The sequence below is a fragment of the Rana temporaria genome, chromosome 1 (assembly GCF_905171775.1).
Source record: "Rana temporaria chromosome 1, aRanTem1.1, whole genome shotgun sequence".
Taxonomy (NCBI): Eukaryota; Metazoa; Chordata; class Amphibia; order Anura; family Ranidae; genus Rana; species Rana temporaria.
In genome coordinates, this window is record NC_053489.1 from 111,433,074 (window position 1) to 111,455,400 (window position 22,327).

Sequence of the window (22,327 nt, forward strand, 5' to 3'; positions counted from 1 at the left end):
TTATGGGCATTGTGGTACCAAAGACTGGGACCCTATTGATGTGGGCAGAATTGAGACTACATCACCCACATGGCTACTGTACTACCAAGGTGCAATACGCCACACACAGCATGATGGGAGCATGATGGGAGGAGTTATTTAAGGCAAGGGTGGACTCAGCCCACTCTCTCAGGACACCATCTTCCAGCCAGCAGGAGGCCTGCGTCGAGGCCTGCTGTAAGTGTGCCTAGGCTTGAGAAGCCTGGGCCTACCCTAGAGAGGACGGATCGCCTAGCCTTAGAGGGATCCTTGCGAACATCTTCACTGACAGGACTGAAGAGAGACCGCCTGAACTCACCTCCTGTCAGAGTCACCTCTTCACTGGTATCCAGAGAGCGGCCGTGCAGAGGACCAGAGGCCCCACGCTACAGAAAGACTGATCACTGAAAGAAGGCTTCGGATTGAGGAAAAGCAGCGAAGTGAGGCCTTGTTTGGTGAGTGGGCACTTGCCCATCAACATAGTTAACTGTCTCGCAGGAGTGTGACTTCCATAGATTACACTTGTGCTTGCCGGAATCTGCAACGCCGTGAGCGGGGACACACTGCCTCCTGAGAGCGATACAATGCCCTGGGGAAATTGGCGCGTAGCTTTACTTTTACATTGTGGGCATCAAGCGTTTGTCTTCCTTCCACCCTGTCATTGGAATACAAATAAAAAAGTGCTAGCGGAGGATTGACTGACTCTTTTGCCCTTCAAGTTGTAACTACAAGACACACACCAGTTGAACTATACAGTTCGGAGTGTATATGTCTCTTTTGTATAACTGTTTGTATTGCATTGCATCTTCAGTAACTGAAGCCTTGCGGCTTCATAGCCTGTTTCCAACTGTGCATGAGCGAGTCACGCTGCGCATTCTGAATATTCCCTGCTGTCTTCTGGGACCTGTGTGTCTCCGAGAAGACAGTGGAGGAGTGGCCAGACATGGCGTAGTTCCCCGCAGATTATACAGCGCTCTTTTTCTGGAAGTGGGAGAAAATACCTGAATAAGACAGTTATCTGCTCCCCCCTCCCCCCTGAAAGGTGCCAAATGTGACACCGGAGGGAGGAACCGGATCAGCTGAAGTTCCATTTCTGGGTGGAACTCCGTTTTAATCTGAATGGGATGGTTTATTATAATCAGCTGGTGCATTCTTCATGTTCTAATGAGAAAAGCTGCAGTGTTGTCATTCTAGTAGAAGTAGTTACCCCTTGTAGAATATCTCACCAAAACTAAGGCCACCTGCTCTCTAGCTCACCTCTTCCCATGTTTGCCTCCAGGACTCTCTAGAGCCTCCCTGATCTTCTGGAACTCCTTACCCCAATCCAACTATATCTACTCTATCCACTTTTAGACGATCCCTGAAAATCCATCTCTTTAGAGAAGCCTATCCTACCTCCACCTAACAGCTAAACTTTAATTTGCTCCATCAGCTCCTCCCTGACAGTTATTTTGTATCACTTGACCCTCCCCTTTAGATTGTAAGCTCTAACGTGTAGGGCCCTCTGATTCCTCCTGTATTGAATTGTATTGTAACTGCAGTTTGCCTTACTTTTGTAAAGCACAGAGCAAACTGTTAGTGCTATATAAATCCTGTATAATATTAATAAAAATAACTAAAACGTATATAGAAGGAGGCATCAAAATGTTGCCTTGTATCTTGGTGCAGACTTCTGAGAAAATCGGTGAGCCAATCACACAAGCAGGAAAAACAGAATTGTTGCTTGCATATGATTGGAGCAGAGCAGAGCTTTTTCTCATTTACTAAGCTCTGGAGCAACTGCTCTCGCAGAGTGCAACTGCACATTGCAAAGTGCACAGTCTATTTTCCTTTAGTAAATCAACCCCTATGCCTCCAGGTTGCCATACTCAAATGATATAAAAATATGACAGTGGCTGCAGATTGAAAAGGAAAGGTCATTTTTAATAACAAATTGCATTGTGGCATGTGTAGCAGTTGTATATGCTACAATTTTTACTTATTTGTTATATTTTATTCAAGAAAATGGATTTACTTTTTAAGAATTATAATTTGGCTTGTTAATTTTTTGATGTTTAAAAAGCATAGTTTAAAAGGACAGCCATTTGAAACATTGGTCAACAAACTGTGGATCCTGAGTTCAGTTTGTTTGCTATGCTGCAGTTACCTTAAAAAAAAAATACAGCAAAAGCTCATTTGGCTGTACTTCTCCTAAGGATCACAGGAGTGCAGTTCATTTTGCACTCCTGTGACCCATTTTCAGCAGAGAGCGGGCTGAAGTCCTTTCCAGCATCCGCGTCATCACGACCACAGAGTCTGGATCTACCAGATCCCTGGACCGACACCCGGCTTAGCCTCTCTGAGAGCCTGAGCTGTCCACCCCCTCCACAGCTCAATGCTCCAGTTAGCACAGGGGGCAGAACAGAGAGTTGCTGACTGACAGCAGCTCTCTGCTCACGGTGCTGTGACAACTGAGCGATCGGCGGTGTTCAATCGCTCAGTTCTCAGTATTAGAGGTGCCAGGGGACAGATGCAGCATCGGACCCATGCTGTATCCACATAGGTAAGTTTGATTCCTAAAAATAAAAATTGTCGGTTACCATCAACTTATCAGACTGTGGGTTTCCTTCTGATTCTTAACAGCGGGAGCCCTGATCCTACAGATGTTTTGGCTGTGCACATTTGCAGACCAATGTGTATGATGTGTATGACCACTGTGTATGTACCAATGTGTATGACCACTGTTTGTATGATACAGGCAAAGTAGATGTGGTTAAGGCATATGATTTTATGTATACTGTTTCAATATATTAGGTTTAATGCCTATATCCAACATACTGTACATTTTGAAACACTACAGGTTTATATTGTATAAATGGCTAAATTAATATATTCATTTAAATAGTATTTTTTTATTTTTATTTTTTTGTAGCTGGTTAATTTGTTAGAATAAAGAGGGGGGTATGGCAGTGCCTCACCCGAAAACATACTTTCTAGCCTCACAGCTACAACAGCTTGCGAACTGCGGACTGGAGGGAGGTGGAAACTCCGCTAGATTGATGCTAACTGGGGCACCACATAGGACAATAGTGGAGGCACTTGAGGCTGGTTCGTTCGTCCATAGATGTCCAACTATAAAACTTAGCCTTAAAGTGTGGCAAACAACAAAAGTATTGATGGGCTATAAGGGAATAACAATTTTACCCCTCTCTGGTGCAATCAAAACTTAAGAGAATTAAAAGACATCGAGAGATGTAAAGAATGGGAGAGACAAGGGATAAGCCGTTTAAACCAACTTTACAATGCAGAACAGATGAAATCCTTCGCAGACCTGCGACAGGAATTTAATATAACAAATAAAACATTTTACAGATATCTACAGATCCGACACGCCATCCAAGCTCAGTTTGGGTTACAACCCATTGTATGGTCCTCAGCCCCCACCCTCCTGAAAATAACCTTTCCAAAATCAACTAAAGGCCTGATATCCGAGTTGTACTCTAGAATAGGAGCTAAAACAATAAGTAGGGCAGGCCCCATTAAGAGCAGGACAGGATGGGAGAAAGACTTAGGTCAAATGACCACGGAACAGTGGAGTGCGATCTTGAAGAGGGGGGTATTGGTTTCGATCTCCCCATCTCAGAAAGTATCGCACTTGTTTCTCTTGCATAGAGTATACTATACCCCCAGGAGAATGTTCAATCTCGGTTGGAGAAGTACTGACGAATGCCCAAGGTGCAGAGCGACAGGCAATCTTATCCACATGATGTGGAAATGCCCAAAGTTATTCAGATACTGGGAGGAGGTGGTTACCACAATTAATAAAACTTTTAAAGTTAGGTTAGAAGCTGAGTCTAAGACATGCTTGTTAGGCAGCATAGAGGAACATAGAGTGCCAGTCAGCTCCCTTGAAGTGGTACTGAGATGCCTCTTCCAGGCAAGGAAGTTAATTGCGTTAAGGTGGCAAGCCCAGATACCACCCACTGTCAAATCTTGGGTTGTAACTATTAACACAATGATTTGGAGTGAGAGAGTGACACTTACTCGACAGAGGAATTATAGCAAGTTTGTGAGGATGTGGAAACCCTGGCTAGACGAAACAGGATGTTCTATATAGAAATCGCCATTCAAATTCAATAAATATCTTAATCCGTCATCGGGCATTCCTTTATGGGGAAGACATACTTAACGAAGTACATTAACTTCAAAAACCTGCTCAAGGTGTGATGGGAGGGTGGGTGAGGGTTTGCGGGGTGGGGGAGGGGAGGCGAGGTATGACAGTTCAGAAACAAGTGTTTCTCCATTTATTCACAATGTCACAAAGAACGAGGGTAGGAAAAGATAAGGGGAAAACAGGGAAAAATGTATGGTTGTGTATCGTTTATAATATGTACGATGATGTAACACTTTTTTTGTATTTTTTTATACGCAAACAATAAAAAAATCATTGAAAAAAAATAAAATAATTTGTTAGAATAACTTTACTTCATTTGTTTGTTGTGGAAGCTGGTCAGGTATTGTTGTAAACTGCAGAACCGTTTTATACCGTTGATTCTTCATCAGCAAAGGACTCTGGCCATCTGCACACTTTTCTTACTATCAGGCAATTTATATCTGAAACAACTTTTAAGTGTCTCTGTAATGAACATGCTAGGGTCCATTTAGGTGAAAAGCAACTAACCCTCCTTTCAGTTGTGGTGAGCAGCCATATAAGCATAAGATATAAACTACATCCAAATATTGGGCCAAATCCTCAAAAGAGATACGACGGAGTAACTGTTGTTACTCCGTCGTATCCCTGGTCCTAACTATGGAACTGATCCACAGAATCAGTTTTCCACAGTTAGGGAGAAGATCCGGCATGTGTAATTGAATTACACTGCCGGATCTTAGGATGCAGTACCGCATCCGCCGCTGGGGGCATTTCGTGTCGAAATGCTGCCTCGGGTATGCAAATTAGCACTTACGGAGATCCACAAAGCTTTTCTGCTTCGTTTTTTCTCCGTAAGTATTAAGTTGCATACGCAAAATTAGGGCTGCTTTTACATGGTGTAAAGTTAGTACACCATGTAAAAGCAGACCCTTATGTCTAGCGACGCGTTTTTTTTTCGAATTTGAATTTTTTTTGGCGCCGTATCTTTTTTTTTTTCGACGCAACTTTATTGACCCGTCGCAATCCACAAAGCCCGGCGTAACGTAATTTCGCGCTATGCACGTCGGGAAAATGATGTCACGAGCATGCGCAGTACGGCCGGCGCGGGAGCGGGCCTCGTTTAAATGGGAATCGCCCCCATGAAATGAGGAACGCCTTGCGCCAGCGGAATTTAAGTTACACGGCCAGAAATTTCTAGGTAAGTGCTTTGTGGATCGGGCACTTGGGTAGAAATTTGAAGGCAGTGTAACTTAAATTAGAATTTCGTCGTTACGCCGGGTCTTTGTGGATTTGGCCCTTTGTTCTTGGTGGGAAATTGACCCAAGAACCCAGTAGCATGCTGTTTTAGGTGTAGTGCAGGTGCAGTGAGTTAGAAAAGTTCTAACTGCCATATCTCACCATCACATAAGAATTCAATGGTAGCGCACCTAAAATGTGCAACAAACAACACCTTATGCCGCGTACACACGATCGGTTAACCTGATGAGAATGGTCTGATGGACTGTTTTCATCGGTCAAAACCGATTTCGTGTGTGGGCCCCATCGGTTATTTATCCGTAGGTTAAAAAAAAGCAATCTTGTTTTAAATTTAACCGATGGATTCCTAACCAATGGGAAAAAAACGATCGTTAGTAGGCACAACCATCGGTTAAAAATCCGCGTATGCTTAGAATCAAGTCGACGCATGCTTGGAAGCATTGAACTTCATTTTTTTCAGCACGTCGTTGTGTTTTACGTCACCGCGTTCTGACACGATCCTTTTTTTAACCGATGGTGTGTAGGTGCGACTGACCATCAGTCAGCTTCATCGGTTAACCCATGGGTCTTCAAACTACGGCCCTCCAGTTGTTCAGGAACTACAATTCCCATCATGCCTAGTCATGTCTGTGAATGTCAGTGTGTTACAATGCCTCATGGGATGTGTAGTTCTACAACAGCTGGAGGGCCATAGTTTGAGTATCCCTGGGTTAACCGATGAAAACGGTCCATCGGTCTGTTCTCATCGGATGGACCGATCGTGTGTACGCGGCATCAGACTCCATTCACAGCTGGGCAATTTGAATCACAGGCAAAATCGCCGCAATTGTGCCCGTGGTTCAGAATCGTGCCAAAACACAGGACGCATTTGTAATGCCATTTTTTCTTAACGGCACCCTAAACTCGGTGCAATTCCACCCACGCTTCAACTCACCCAGGTGTGAATGGAGCCTTGTACATTCAGATGTGATTGGAGCTTAAAGAGGGGGTTCACCCTAAAAAAAAAAAAAAAATCTAGCATTAAATCAAGCATAGTAGCGCGAGCTACAGTATGCCTTTATTTTATTTTTTGGCCCCGTACTCACAGTTTAATCCCGTAGTGAAGTTTCAGACTCCACTCGGGGAATGGGCGTTCCTATGCATAGGGAAGATGATTGACGGCCAGCTATGGCGCGTCACGCTTCTCCGGAAATAGCCGAAATAGGACTTGGCTCTTCACGGCGCCTGCGCCTAGTCTGTGCGCAGGCGCCGTGAAGAGCCGAGACCTACTCCGGCTATTTTTGGGAAGCGTGACGCGCCATAGCCGACCATCAATCATCTTCCCTCTCCATAGGAACGCCCATTCCCCTGCGGGGAGTCTGAAACTTCACTATGGCATTAAGCTGTGAGTACGGCGGCAAAAAAATAAATAAAGGCATACTGTAGCTCGTGCTACTATGCTTGATTTATTGGTAGATTGTTGTTATTAAGGGTGAACCACCGCTTTAAGCCCTCATTTTGTTGTGGCCTTTTTATTGCAGGTTATTGGGTTGGTGATACAAGCAGTTCAGCGTGACTTTTTTTCTTTACCTCCTGTTTATCAGGAAAAGCCCCCCCAATAACCATAATGCTATATTGTACAAACTATCTATAGGGCATTGCTGCTGGTCATTGAATGTATTTATGGCTCTACAGAGGCTCATGCTGATGTCAGATAATGCCAAGCATGCAGGCAACTATGACTAAGGCCCTGTACACACGTCCGAGCAAACACATCGAGTTCCTTGTCGAGTTCAGTGTTGAAGCCGCCGAGGATCTCCGCGGGCCGACTTTCCTCATTGAACAACGAGGAAATAGAGAACATGTTCTCTATTTGGCCCGACGAGTTCCTCGTCGGCTTCCTCGCTGAAAAGTGTACACACGACCGAGTTTCTCGGCAGAATCCAGCTCCGATCGAGTTTCTGGCTGAATTCTGCCGAGAAACTCGGTCATGTGTACAGGGCCTATGGGGACCCTGGTTTAGTCATTTAATATTTTACTGTTTCCTTAGATGTAATATGCTGCTTTTTGAAAGCAACATGGTATAAACTGACTTTGCTGTTTAATAATTTAGTACAAAAACTCTTGAAACATAAAAAAGCTCTACCACACATTAGTGAAAAAAACCCAACTCATGTTTAATAACTGGATATGTTATTATACTGGAATACCTAGACATTATTTTCATATTTTATTGGTGTTATAGACTCACTTGAATGAAAAGGCCTGTATTTAGGGAGAGATGTCTAAACATATACTTACAGCAGCCAGATTTTCTGCTTGTTTTGGTAAGCTGCTTGTCTCCATGAGATAGATTTCAGCCTGCTTCCAGAAACATGTTCCAAATTGGCCAAGGAGAAGATTAAAAGCAGATTAGAAGTATGCAAGTGCCAAAACCTATTTGAGCTTTTAAGTGCTCTGTGATTTATCATTTTCATTTTATCTTTTAGTATCTGCATAGGGTGCCGCTAGCTAATTCTGTCTGCTTTGTTCAAGCCGGCCCGTTTACCCTTTATTTTGTTTCATGCTAAACTCTCTATTAGATATAAAAGGAGAAAAAAAAAAGTACAAGATATTAATTCTATTGTGTATAGCTTCCTTGTGTTTTGGATGTCTTACTGTAAAAAAATTAAAGCTGTGCATGATGTAGGAATATGTTTGCAGTTTTTCATCCAGAAGATTGTATATTATTGTGTTCTATATTATATATACTGTAGGTCTATGTGGCTCTAACCTTTGTGTGGAGTGCTTTGTCAGTATCTCACATCAAGACATAGCAATGACTAGATCCTGGGGTTGGGGCTTACATTTTTGATATATGAAGGTATATTAACAAAATAGCAGAAAAAAATACATCCTATGTATCTATTGGTCTGCTTGTTGAGCTATGTGATTTATATAGAGGCCTCTCAGTAACAACATTATATAAAAAATTAAAGTACCATCATCCTAAGCATACGTTTGAATAGAGATAGGGTTTGTTGGGACCCCAGAGGCCCAAAAAAGCCAGAGAGGTAAGTAGGGGCGGAGGGGACTATATCGGTACTAGGTAGGTAAGTTAAACAGAGAAATGTAGTAAAAGTAAAAAATGAATCAATTTATTGAAAGTAACATCAAGAAATAGGGAATACACAGTTTTAAAAAAAATACATCAGCAGTAATGTAAAACAGACAGATTATATGACCAGCCAACTCATCACCGAGATGGTATGGAACCCTAATCTGATGGTGGCGGTGAAGCGAAGGGGGTCATATAGATCAGGATCTCTACTAGTTTCGCTACTGTGGTAGCTTCGTCAGGAGATATTATTCTGTGCACAAGAAATCCACTCGTTAGGGGAGCATGGGTCCAGCGTGGAGAAAAATTCTCACACGGAGGTTGAGTTGGTAAAAATACCCCAGCACAAAGAGGACCTGTGATGACTGTGTAAAGGTATTGAAGGTTAAAGACCCTGGGACCTATCTGGTAATAGGCGGCAGTTATTAAGGAAACGCCGCGTACAAGGCTGGAGGTGACCGGTTAGGATGTACCAGCAGCAAAGGTAATTTGAACGTAGACCGCTTGTTGTAGGTAAAACATCAAGCGTGTCCCAGGGCCAGGTGTGTATCACTAGTAGAGATCCTGATCTATATGACCCCCTTCGCTTCACCGCAACCCTCAGATTAGGGTTCCATACCATCTCGGTGATGAGTTGGCTGGTCATATAATCTGTCTGTTTTACATTACTGCTGATGTATTTTTTTTAAACTGTGTATTCCCTATTTCTTGATGTTACTTTCAATAAATTGATTCATTTTTTACTTTTACTATATTTCTCTGTTTAATTTACCTACCTAGTACCGATATAGTCCCCCCCGCCCCTACTTACCTCTCTGGCTTTTTTGGGCCTCTGGGGTCCCAACAAACCCTGGGCCAGATTCATTTACAATTCCGGCGGCGTAACGTATACCATTTACGTTACACTGCCTCAAGTTTTCAGCGCAAGTGCTTAATTCACAAAGCACTTGCCTGTAAACTTGCGGCGGCGTAGCGTAAATCCGTCCGGCGCAAGCCTGCCTAATTCAAATGAGGCGTGTATCATTTAAATTAGGCGCGTTCCTGCGCCGAACGTACTGCGCATGCTCCGTTTTGTAATTTCCCGCCGTGCTTTGCGCAAAATGACGTCGCACCGACGTAATTTTTTGAACGGCGACGTGCGCTACGTCCTTTCCTATTCCCGGACGACTTACGTTTTTTTTTTTAAATTCGACGCGGGAACGACTGCCATACTTTAACATGGCTAGTCTAAATATAAGCCATTGAAATAGCATCCGTAACTTTACGCTGGGAAAAGCCGACTAGCGACGACGTAAGAGAATGCGACGACCGCACATACCTTCGTGGATCGCCGTAAACAGCTAATTAGCATACCCGGCGCGGAAAACAACGCAAACTCCACCCAGCAGGCGCCGAAGTATTGCATCCTAAGATCCGAAGGCGTACGAAGCCGTACGCCTGTCGGATCTTACCCAAATGAGGATTCAAACTAAAGATACGACGCAGGAAATTTGAATATACACCGGCGTATCAGTAGATACGCCGGCGTATTTTATCTGTGATTCTGGCCCCCTATCTCTATTCAAACTTGTTGAGCTATGTGTTATAGGCAACTGCTACAAACCTCAGATGGGGGTTCTGCACACCAAAATTATCTTTGGTCCTACTGTTTGCCCAGAAAATACTGCACATGGTAACTACATGTAAATATTTATAATTCAATAAGTGCAAATATTCTTCAGAAATCTAAGGGGTATATTTATAAAGCCATTAATGTGACTTTCCCCAGAAGTCCAATGATAATGAATTAATCACTGTCATTTAAAATACCGTATTTATCTGCATATAACACGCACAGGTGTATAACACACACCCTAACTTTAAGAGGGAAGTTTCAGGAAAAAAACTTTCCACAGCCCCCTGCGTAAAACACGCAGGCACAGTTTACCCTCTATTTTCAGGGTAAAAAAGTGAGCGTTATACGCCACTAAATACAGTAATTGCACCTGTTTCTTGTTAAAAAAAAAAATAATAATTGCACGTGGAATATTCACATCAGTGAATGTCTGAATAATGTCAGATTCCCTGCTTTATAAATACGCCCCAAAGCATTAAATACTGTTATAAAGTTTAAGTTGACAAAGGTTCCAAAGAAAGGCTTATGAGACAGAGTTTGGGGAAATAGGGGACTCTTACGAACTGGGCCTAGATATCAGTCTACCAGTAATTTAAAATCATGCCTTTAGTACCAGGAAAATTATCCTATACAATAACTGAATTGTATAAGTTGTTCCCAAAAGAGGTAGGCAGTGCAAAATACTAGATGCCAATTTTGCCTGTGGTCTCATTGCAGCTGATCTTTTTCTCATTACTGACATACCATGCCTTGTTCTGCACTGTGTTCCATGTGAAGGCAGCCATCTTGGTACAGGGAAGGTTTTGCTTCCTGGTGTCAGAGCTGCTCCACTGATTGGTATGTCAATAATTAAAAGCCGCAGGAGAGATTAAGGAAGTACAGACTTAAAGTGATTGTAAGTCTTGTTTTTCTTATAGAAAATAATAAACATATTTATATTTGCCTGGTCTGTGCATTGGTATTGCTCAGGAAGGCCCCCGGACCTCCTCTTCTGGGGTCCCCTGCCAATGATCGTGGCTCCTCCTCTTCTGTGTCTACCCCCATAGCAAGCCACTTGCATGTCAGCATGCTCATGTGACAACCCAGACCAATGAGAGTCTTTTCTATTGTCCCTGAAGTAAGAAGGGCAGATGATTGTCAGCACATGCAGATACGTGCAGCAGGACAGAAGGAGCGGGGAAGGTGTTAGAAATTCATCTTTATTTTTTTTTGGTATAATGATGGAATTACCCTTTAAGGGTTGTTGCCTGGAGTTCAATACTCTGAATCATTACCCAGAAGAAATACACAAATAAGGACTGCTATTTTTTTTGTACTTACCCACTATGCATACTTATTGTAGGTTAAAACGTTTTGAAGCCCATCATCTGGCACTTTCAAATAAAGGCAGGAACTAGCATAATCAGGAGGAGGTCAGCAATGGCATCCTCTGTATTTCAGTACAGATTTCACTTACACTGAAAAAAGATTAAATATTCCAATAAGACTCGATCCAAAGCCTGCATCATTATAGACTATATGACCATGAACTGCTTTACTAGCAAAAGATGATGGTTTTGGAATGGCCATCATGTTCCCCAGGCTTAAAAATTATTGAAAACCCTTGGACACATATCAGTCATGACGCACATACAAAACATAAGACAATTTCTGAACTAGAACTGTTCAGCAAGAAAGAGTGTTAGAAATTCCTGAGGCAAAAATAAAATGACTTTTAGCAACCAGAAAAATGAAATATTAATGTGCCTTAACATTTGATTTGCAGAGAAATGCCATATTTAATTGTATTACTTGTAGATGTAATGATGCCAACATTTTGTATAAAAGTATAAATATGTGTTATATATATATATTACACACACTGATATACATTGTATATTTATGTTCCTAATATACTTGTGCATATGTATTTCTTAACGTATTAACTGAAAAAAAAGAACTAACAGTTTTCACATTCATTGTTCTTACAGATGTGCAGCGGCCCCTTCAAAGACAACTGGCAAGAATCCTTCATCAGAAAATCTGTCCTTACCAACATCAAAAAACACTCCAGATACAGATGACCTTTTCAATGACATTTAGCTAAACCCCTAATCCACTTCTGCTTAAATAAACAGACCTGGAGCAATTATTTTGTGATAAATATATAATGTTTCTACAAATGGACCACTTGTGACATAGACAGGCTCCATGTTTGTGATGTTAGAGTGATCTCCGGGATATTTTTGTAGGAACTTTAAATGTTTACTTTTTTTTTCAAACATATGTTTTTATTTCAATGTAGAATAAAAAAAATTAAACATCTAAATGTAAAATAAACGTATAAGATTTGTTTTTTCCCTATTTTTATTCTCATGTTTAAAAAGTAAAAAAAACATGTTTAGTTGATGCTGTGTAAATTGCACTTTGTTGGCAAAAAAAAATTAATGTGTACTACTTTGGACTCAAAATGGTATTTCAATGATCCTGGCCATGGAAACTATGCCAGAATTAAACACTTAAATGTTAACTAATGTGAAGCTCAAATGATGCCAAGGTGTATGCGTTTGCATTCATGACAACATACAGAACATACAACACACTGACTCCTAGTAAGACATTTTCAATGAATCTTGCATATTGGACAGGATGTGAAAGGTATTCTTGTATGCCAATACCCATCAGAGAGAACATTTGATAATTTATTAGCTTAATAAACTTATATGTACACTTCTTTCTTAGAACTAATTGAAAAAGACTCATTGACAGAATCACATACTCTATTAGCAGGTCATCTGTGGTTGCATGTAAAATTGTGCTTGAAGATAAAATGTATTTCAGTGTACTCCATTCCCTTAATCTTAGAGCATCGTTTCCCAATGCATAGGACATATTTCAAGGATGATACACACCCTCAGAACTCAATATGTGGATTGTAGGAGAATAGCCTAATTTGTATATAATTTCTTTATTGATTATACCAGTGTTTCTCATCCTTTTTTTAGTCAAGGCGCCCTTCAAAAATTATAGACAGCCTCGAGGCACCCTTTAACAATTAAGGCCAGCCTCGAGGCACCCCATTCTAAAATGTAAAAGCTATTCTCATAGTTTTACATAATGCAGCAACATCCACAAGTCCAAGTAGGACACCCAACATTAGAGGTGATTTATTCTTCTAAAGCAAATACACTTTTGCAAACTGGTACTGACTAATATTCCAATGTTTCGCTTCTCCCTCATTTTTTCTCCATCACTCAGCTAATGTAACCACCAACGCTGATGAAGAGGGGCAGGACATGGTCAAACAAGGATGCTATGAAGTCAACTGACATCCTCCTCACCAACTGATGATGCCATTGGTCATTAGGATGCCGGCAGCAAGAAGGTTGTAATGGTGCACAATGAAAACCTGGGACTTAGTCTAACTAAAAAGGCAGCCTTCATTCACACACTGGCTTGTATACAATTTGTGGGCAATAATTAGGCATTTTGCCAAGGCACCCCTGAAGATTTCTCAAGGCACACTGGTTGAAAAATGCTGGGTTATACCCAGGACTTATTTATTAGCAGGTTAAATCAAGGTGAATATCATTTTTTGTGTATATATATATATATATATATATATATATATATATATATATTCATATTCAGATAGCAGGTGGAACTTTAGGTTTCTTTTATAAAAAAAAATGTTACTTGTATACAGAGATCAAATGCTCAAGTTGAGATTTACAAATACATGTGTGTAAGAACAGTGATGTGTCCCTCTCTCTGTGTTCACACTGTCCACACATGTTTGAAAGGAAACAACTTTTTTCTGTAGAAACCCTTAGTTCTCTGTGAATCCTGTCAAGGGTTCACCAAGTTCCAAATATGTATTTGTAAAACAAGGAATGTGGTAGTTTTATTAACTAAGGTATCTTTAAATGAATTATATCATATATATTGATTAGTCATCCTTCTATTTGTTTTTGAATTTTTATATTGATCAATCTTTACATACATTTTATATATAGTAATAATAGTTTAGAGTAATAGTAATAATAGTTTTGCAGACCATTGCCATTCTAGCTGTCAGGCTCGTGGATATTTAGGGAACACAAAATCAACACTGGGTCATGTTGTTAACTTAGCTAGAATGTTCATATTCATAATTTTTAACCTATTCAAGCCTGAGACCATCACTTTTACATATACCCAGTGAAGTGACTGGACTCGGGTGATACATAGAGATGAAACAAATCCTCCTACATAAGTTGTACCTGTTAATCTGTAGTTGTGTCTTCTCTAAAGCTGTCCAAAGGGCTGAAGTTATAAGTGTGTCTGTAAATGTAAAAAGGAGGAGAGTTCTGAGAGCTGAATAGAGGAAAGAGACACGTCCTTCCCTCCATTTCATCCTCGATGCTTGTATTTCATCTTGTAGCTTTCCAATCAATTTATGACACCTTAATAAAAACAAAATTTCAATCTTTTTACATTTTAGTTGTTCTAAATATCTGTTTAAAAAAATTATAAACCTAAAAACAAGTGAAATAAACACAAGACCCTTTAATAATAAAAAAAAGTACATATGTTGAAGACTCTGACATATAAGGAAAAACTCTGTATATCATTAACTAGATTGTATTTTAGATTTAAAAAAACATCCTTTGGGTAGATTTAGACATGTGCCTAAATCTCCCTTGTCTCTGGGGTTAGATCTGGATCACGCTCCAGAGGCTTCTGACAGGCGGTGAGGATGTGATGCAATGCCTCCACACCATCTGTTTTAACTCCATTTCTGCTGACAATCTCGCTGCAATTGCATGCATTGCAGAAAGTTGTGGGGCATTTGCGACTCTTCCCCATTGACTTGCACGTGTAGTGTTCAGGGGGCTTACCGCCCCCCAAGCGCTACATGTCGGGTCAACTTAGCCACAGTTGCAAAGCGAAGCATCACAGCCACAGCATTTAAACATCCCCCTTTGTTGCCTTTTGCAGCAAGTCTAAATGAGGCCTTTAAAAAGTTATGAGTTTATTCTTATCTTTATTATTTAGGGGTTAGTGTTAAGAAGCAATTACTAAATGTATTATTTTTCTTTAACGCAGTAAAGGACAGAAGGTTATGGCAGCATACACAAGGTGTACAGTATACAGTGTGTTTAAGACATAGAAGGAATGGAAAGTGCTAGGGTATAGGTGGGTCAGGATAGGATACATCGTTTTCTTTCCTATTCATTTAGAATGCAGGAAGTTATTTGGTTTATACTGACATCTATAAAAAGTTAGCCAGTCAGGCATAATAAATATTATAGTGCCCTAAGACTTGCTTTAAAATTGAACCGATGGACACCGAACCGATAGGTCAAAACCGATGGTTAGTACGCAAAAGCATCGGTTCAAAACCCACGCATGCTCAGAATCAAGTCGGCGCATGCTTGGAAGCATTGAACTTAATTTTTCTCTGTACGTGGTTATGTTTTACATCACCGCGTTGGACTCAATCGTTTTTTTAACTGATGGTGTGTAGGCACATCAGACCATCAGTCCGCTTCATTGGTTAACCTTCGGACCGCTCTCATCGGATGGACTGACCGGGTGTATGCGGCCTTAGATGAAAAGTTTAACCATTGGTACTAGACTTTTTTTCTTTTGATATCAAAATGTGTTTTTTCTTTATCAGGATCTCATCACTAAACTGCTAAGTTCCTTTTTCTATGTAGTTATCCGATCTGATAATCCTTAGCACCACCATGAAGACCATACTCTGACCCTGCTGGGCTTGACTGAAGATTGTGGGGTCTGCCTTTAATGTGATCCTTGGGCACTGGGATCTGCTTGTGGCACTCCCCAGACATGTACTGGTTTGTTTGCTGCAGAGCACTTAACAGGTCCAAGGCAGTGGCACCGTCTCTGTTGTGCCCCAGTCCCTGAGGACTCTGTCCTATTCATCCTGTTTTTTTTTCACTGTTCAGCACTACCATTGTTTTCTCCATATTCCATTAATTTTTATGGAAAGGATTAATACGCTAGGGAAAATAGTGCTGCTTCACTACCTGCAGTGTTGCATGCACGCTTTGCACTCTCTTGCATGCACGCTCTTGTCCAACATTCAGAACAAGGTAGCTCTTTCCACCATTGCTCCAACTGCAAGGGACACATGGTTATTGCCTCTGTTGTCTGTGCTTTCCTCTAAATTGACTCCATCACCTCCATCCATTATACACATATTGTTACGTACCTGGTTATTTCGCCTGCCGTGAAGAGGAAGGACTTTTTTACAGCACAGGCTCAGGAGCCACTTGAAATGACTGCAAGAGCACGGTGAGGTATGAGTGCCTGTAATGAGTCTCTGCTGGTCGTAGCCAATGCTTCACTGGGAAGAAGCCAGGAGACAAAGACAGCAGACAGATGTAGCAGGCAGTGGGCTGGCTGGTAGCAGACTGGCAGGTGCTCGTTTGGCTGGGGACAGGCTACAGTTGCTTGGCAAGCAAGCAGGGACCAGATGAGAACTTACTGGACTGAAAGTGCTGTATCAGGCTATATGAGAAGGTTGCAGTGTCAGGTACACCGGGTCTATAACAGATAGTGAGATCAGGCATAAACGGCAGGCAGAAGAGTGGTCCGGTCATAGACCAAAGTCTGCAATGGTGAAGCAGATCAGGCAAGAACAGGAGACGAAAGCAGATTCCAGGGACAAGCCAAGCTCAGTGCAGGTAGCATACAAGTATGGCCAGAGGTGAGTTAGGTCAGGATCAGAGGTCAGGCAAATTAGAACACACTATTCTGTAGACCAAATTGTCTGTGCACAGCTGCCTGGCCAGTTTCCGACCTGTGCACGTGTACACATTGACTGAGCTATGGACAAGCCTTCCTTGACACATGTCCTGCTCTCAGCAGCTGGTCATGACTAACCACTGTTTCCACTAGGTGTGTTTACATAAGTTGCTTCAGTTGAAACGCAACATGCCAGATCCACAATGACAAGGGGGTGGTCCATCCATCTCTCAATCTATCAACAGCTCTGGGGTGGCTTGCAGTGCCCCTCCTCAGAGTCCTGACACCAGAAATCTGGATTGTCATGTGGCGTGGATTGTCCAGACGATACAAACATTTGGGCAAAACAGGACACCGCGCTATAATGGGACACAATGTGGCAGCTAGACAGTGAGAAACACACCAAAATACAAATACAGAAAATAAAAGCTGCGCTAACAAGAATCCCTCTAGGGGATATATACTGAAACAAGTGATATAAACCAGCATCTAAATATTAATAAATTAACTGTTGACAAAAAACACCCTTAAGCGATCACCATAAAGGATAAGCATAAATTGATAAATAAACCAAAATGATAAACTGAATATATGAAAATAGAAAATAAATATTAATATAAATAATATAATTAATAAGTATGTCCTTAAATCTTGATAATGCGAGTCAGATAGATAAGTAATAGTCTGTGAATGATGAAGTGAATGGAGAAATATGATCCACAAAAAACTCAGTGACATGATGTCCACCAATAATAAACTCGTGCACCACCACCGTGAGAATTTTGAGCTTACCAAAAGCAAGCTAAATTAAAACGCCTGCAGCCATAACCCAGCCCGGGTTCTGTACCAGGAAGCAGCGGCAACACAGATTAATCCACTAAGATGAATCACAGCACTCCGTCTGATACGTACTCCCGTTGTGTAGAGGACTCAGGTAGGCCGGTATATTACCCATAAGTAAAGGAGCTTACATAGCGTAAAACCGCTTTAAAAGGTACATTTATTAATTTTTAAAGGTTATACTTACATTCTATAAAAACCACAAGATCATAAAAGAGTCGGCCGGCGAGCAAGCATACACCTGTCCACAGCGAGAGTAGCGTGATGGCGTCAGTACGTCTAACCTCCAGACGCACGATTCGTCATCCACTGACGTCGTCTTGGGGAACAGGTGACGAACGGACTCACCACATTTAAATACCATAAAAAACAACCAAGCCTCCGTTTGAGTCGCGGGAATCCGGAAACACCAACCATAGTGGAAGAGGGCAGGATGGTTATTTCCTAAAACTATTTAAATTTTAAACCGTCAATTTAGACTTTGTAAGGCAAAATGGAATATTGGACCCTGCGATAGTAGGTCTCAGCATAGTGGGAGAACCCAAGGTCTACCTACTGCCGTTCTTACGATTTCTACATACCAGGGTCTCCTGGGCCAAGCCAGGGTGATCAAAATCACCGGCTTTCCTTCCCTCTTGACTCTCTGAAGGAATTGTGGGAGAAGCGGAACTGGAGGGAACGCATAATCAGAGAATAACGATCCCATGAGATTGTCAGGGCATCTGACCCTTGTCCAGCTTTGCGTTGAACTGGGAAGCCAACAGATCCGCATCTGGGGTACCCCATTTCTGACATATGATTTGAAATATGTCGGGGATAGAGACCATTCTCTTGGTCTCAGCTACTGATGGGTTAAATAATCTGCCTGCCAATTTTTCACCCCTGGAATGAAGACTGCAGACAGGCGAGTATATGCCTTTCTGCCCAGGCCAGGATGTGATTCACCTCTCTTTGGGCATCCAGACTTCTGGTGCCTCCTTGGTGATTGATATAGGCCACGGCTGTAGCATTGTTGGACTGAATCCGAACAGGCCAACCCTGCAGTCTGTAAGACCAAACTCTGAGGGCCATATGAATTGACCGAATCTTCAGAATGTTGATGGGTAGGAGCTTTTCGGCTCCGGACCACTTCCCCTGGGCAGATGCTTCTTCTAGAACTGCCCCTCCCAGCCAAGAAGGCTGGTGTCTGTGGTTACCAAATTCCAGGATTTTCCTTCTGACAGATTTTGGGGTAGCAACCACCAATTGAGGCTCTGGTGAACATTTGGAGATAGGAAGGTCCAGGGCCTGAACATCTCTGTTTCAAGCTGACAGAATTCTGCCCTGTAACGGCCTTGAGTGAAACTGGGCATAAGGGACAGCCTTGAATGAGGCTACCATCTTCCCCAATAATCTCATGCATAGACAGATGGAAGGCCTTCTCTTTGCCTTTATCAATCGGAATAAGTCTCCTATGGCTTTTGACTTTGGGTTGGGAAGTAATACCTGGCTTTAGGATGTGTCTATAATCATGCCCAAGTACTCCAGCCTTCTTTGAGGCTGCAAGGAGGATTTCTTCAGATTGAGGACCCAGCCTAGGTACTCTAAATATTCCACTGTGCTGTTCACATAGTGGCCCAAGCGTGCAGCGAACTGATCTATGATTAACAGTTTGTCCAGATAGGCTGTTACTGCTATGACTCGTGCCCTTAGCCTTGCCAGGGCTAGGGCCAGTATTTTTGTGAACACTCAAGGTGCTGTAGCCAGCTCGAAAGGAAGGACCACAAACTGAAAGTGGCGCTGAACCATCCCAAACCTTAGAAATCTTTGGTGAGCGGGGAATATTGGCACATGTAGATATGCATCTCTGATGTCTATTGATTGCAGGAATTCTCCTCCCTGAAGGGTGGAAACAACTGAACGGACAGGCTCCATGCGAAAGGAGCGAATGTTCAGAACCTGATTCAGGCCTTTTAGATCCAGGATAGGTCTGACAGCCCCATTTGGTTTTGGAACTGTGAAAGGTTTGACTAAAACCCTGATCCTCTGGGGCTAACTTCATGATTACCCCTTGGGACAACAGTTGTTCCAAGGCCAACAGCAAAGGCCTTCTTTTTTCTGGATCTTTGGCAACTCTTGATATCAGAAAACGGGGTGGCGGAAGTTCTCTGAATTCTAGCTTGCAGCCTGAGGACACTGTGGAGATCACCCACTTGTCCTGAACTTTGTTCCGCCAGGCGTTTGCAAATTGCAGCAGCCTTCCCCCCACTCGGCCGAGCGGGGGCATCCCTTCATAGGGAAGTTTTTTTGGGGCTCTGCTTAAACTTTGGATCCCAAGTCCTTTTCTGCCCTTGGGTTTGGCTCTGGGCCTTTCCCCTAGTTTTAGACTGGGGAGGCCGTCGCCACTGCCTGGAGAATGAGGTTCCAGGGGCTGGAGAAAAGAGAACGCTTGCATGAAGGACGTTTACTTTTCTTTTTAACCTGCAACAGAGTAGACCTGCCTTCAGTAAACTTTTGGATGTATATATCCAGGTCATTCCCAACAGGCGACCTTCCCCAAAAGGGACCGCTGCCAAGTATCTTTTGCAAGAAACCTCGGCCTCCCAATGTTTTAAACAAAGGGACCTGCGCATGTGTACCTGCAGGAGATTCAAGCAGGATGCTTGCTGAACAGAGTCCATAATTGCATTAATCGCACACAAGGCCTTAGGAATGTCCTCATAAACCTCAATCTCCTCTGTAGGGAGGAGGTTAATCATCTGCTTCATTTGTTCCTTGAGGAACTGACATACACCAATGGCTGCAACTGCAGGTTGTACTACAGCCCCAGCCATGGAGGAGGAGGCTTTCAATAGAGACTCCAGCTTTTTATCAGTTGGATCCTTAAAACCCTGAGTATTGTCTATAGGACAGGTCAGGCTTTTGTTTGCACAAGAAATAGCTGCATCAATAGCAGGTACCCCCCATTTCTAAGTAGAACCTTCCTCCATAGGATAAAGGAGGGAAAACTGTGTAGGAGGAGAAAAAGTTTATCTGGGTGAACCCAGTCATCATACATCAGTTTATCCAGCAAGGGATGAACTGGAAAGGAGCATGCAGCCTGCAGGGATTTCTGAGATCCCAAAGAGGAAACAAAGGGCCTAGAAGCTTCAACAGGAGGCAATTTGTAAGTGGCATGCACCATCTCTGCATAATATTGCACCTGCATTTTTAGCGACTGAGAGGTAGCAGGAATCCCCTCATCCCCTGAGAAGCTGCAAAAACCAGACAGGGGCTCATCCTGTGAGGCTGTTATCAGGCTGACAGAGGGGGATGGTAAACTGCAGGCAAGCTCAGATTTCTTAGCCATACGCGGGGATCTTCTGATGCCTCTTTACCAGCCCTTGCACCTCTTCTCGGGGACATAGTCTCTCTCCATCTGCCCATTAGACAGCATAAAACACCCTCCCGACACGTGCACACGCCACTGTCATTGCGGCGCCCAGGGCGATGAAGAGAAGGGAGAGAGATTACTGGGGCATCATAGGGGGACCCCTGTATGCGTTTTGTGGCAGAGCCTGCAGCGGAAGGAGGTGAGTGGCGTTTTTTATTTGACCGACTTCACTGAGCTTGTTCCTGAATGGCTATGTAAGAATAAGAATACACCAGGTATGCACTTACTCCCTCCAGTGGTAAAAACCAGGAAAAGACATTCTACTCACAGAACATAATAATGTTTAATGGGAGTCAAACAGCCACCTGGGACCGCCCCCTCCACCTCCCTCCTGCCGCACATCCCCGCCCAGATTAGGCTCACATCACAGGCTTTTAATGGGAGTGAAACAGCCTCCTGAGACCGCGACCCTCCACCTCCCTCCTGCCGCACATCCCCGCCCAGATTAGGTTTACTTCGTAGGCTTTCAGTGGCAGCCGCCTGGGACCGCCCCCTCCACCTCCCTCCTGCCACACAGCCAAGGAGTGGGGCCACAGCAGTGCATATCTCTGCAGGGCAGTCCTAAGTGGGCGTTTAAACACACTCAGTGAGTACCATGCTTGACCCCGTGGCAAAAGCAGGAGAATGGTAAATAATAACTATGACAGTGTGCTGTGATTGAAAGCAGCACATGTGCTGGAGGCATTAGTATAATTGTAGATTAAACAAGATGTGCTGGGAAAAAGGGGGGGATTGAGAGCCAAGATGTGCTGGATTGGGGGGGAGTTAATAGGAGGCATATGTATAATTATTTTGCGGGGGGTGGAATTGAAGGCATAGGTCTGCATCATACCCAAGCCTCCAATTCCACCCCCCACTCTATCATACCGTCTGATAGATTGTGGTGAGGGGGGTGCAATTGGAGGCATAAGTATAACAGATTGGGGAGGAATTGGAGGCTTAGGTATGATGTGGAGGGGGTGGATCTGGAGGCATATTTATGATGGATTAGGGGGAAAATTGAAAGTAGAGATGTGCTGGATTGAGGGTGGATTAGAGGCATAGGTGTGCTGGAGAGGGGTGGTTGGAAGATGAGGTGTGCTGGGGGGTTGTTAAAAGCACAGGTGTGGGAGCGGGCGTAAGGAGGCAAATATATGCTGGGAAAAGGAATTAGAGGTAGAGGTGGGCTAGGGGAGGGTGGATGCATTGAAAGACTGTGGGAGGCATTGGAGGTAGAGGTGTACTGGGGGATGCATTTGAGGT

The 22,327-nt window shown here is 42.9% G+C and overlaps 1 protein-coding gene across 1 annotated transcript in view; it reads left to right on the forward strand.

Annotated features, from left to right (window-relative positions):
- XRCC4 (X-ray repair cross complementing 4) overlaps positions 1 to 12,378 on the forward strand; it is a 519,315-nt gene extending 506,937 nt beyond the window's left edge. The window contains exon 8 of the mRNA XM_040341679.1: positions 12,069 to 12,378. Coding sequence (XP_040197613.1) covers positions 12,069 to 12,180 — 112 coding nt within the window. The 3' untranslated portion in view covers positions 12,181 to 12,378. The remainder of the gene's footprint in view (positions 1 to 12,068) is intronic.
- Positions 12,379 to 22,327: the final 9,949 nt, after the last annotated feature.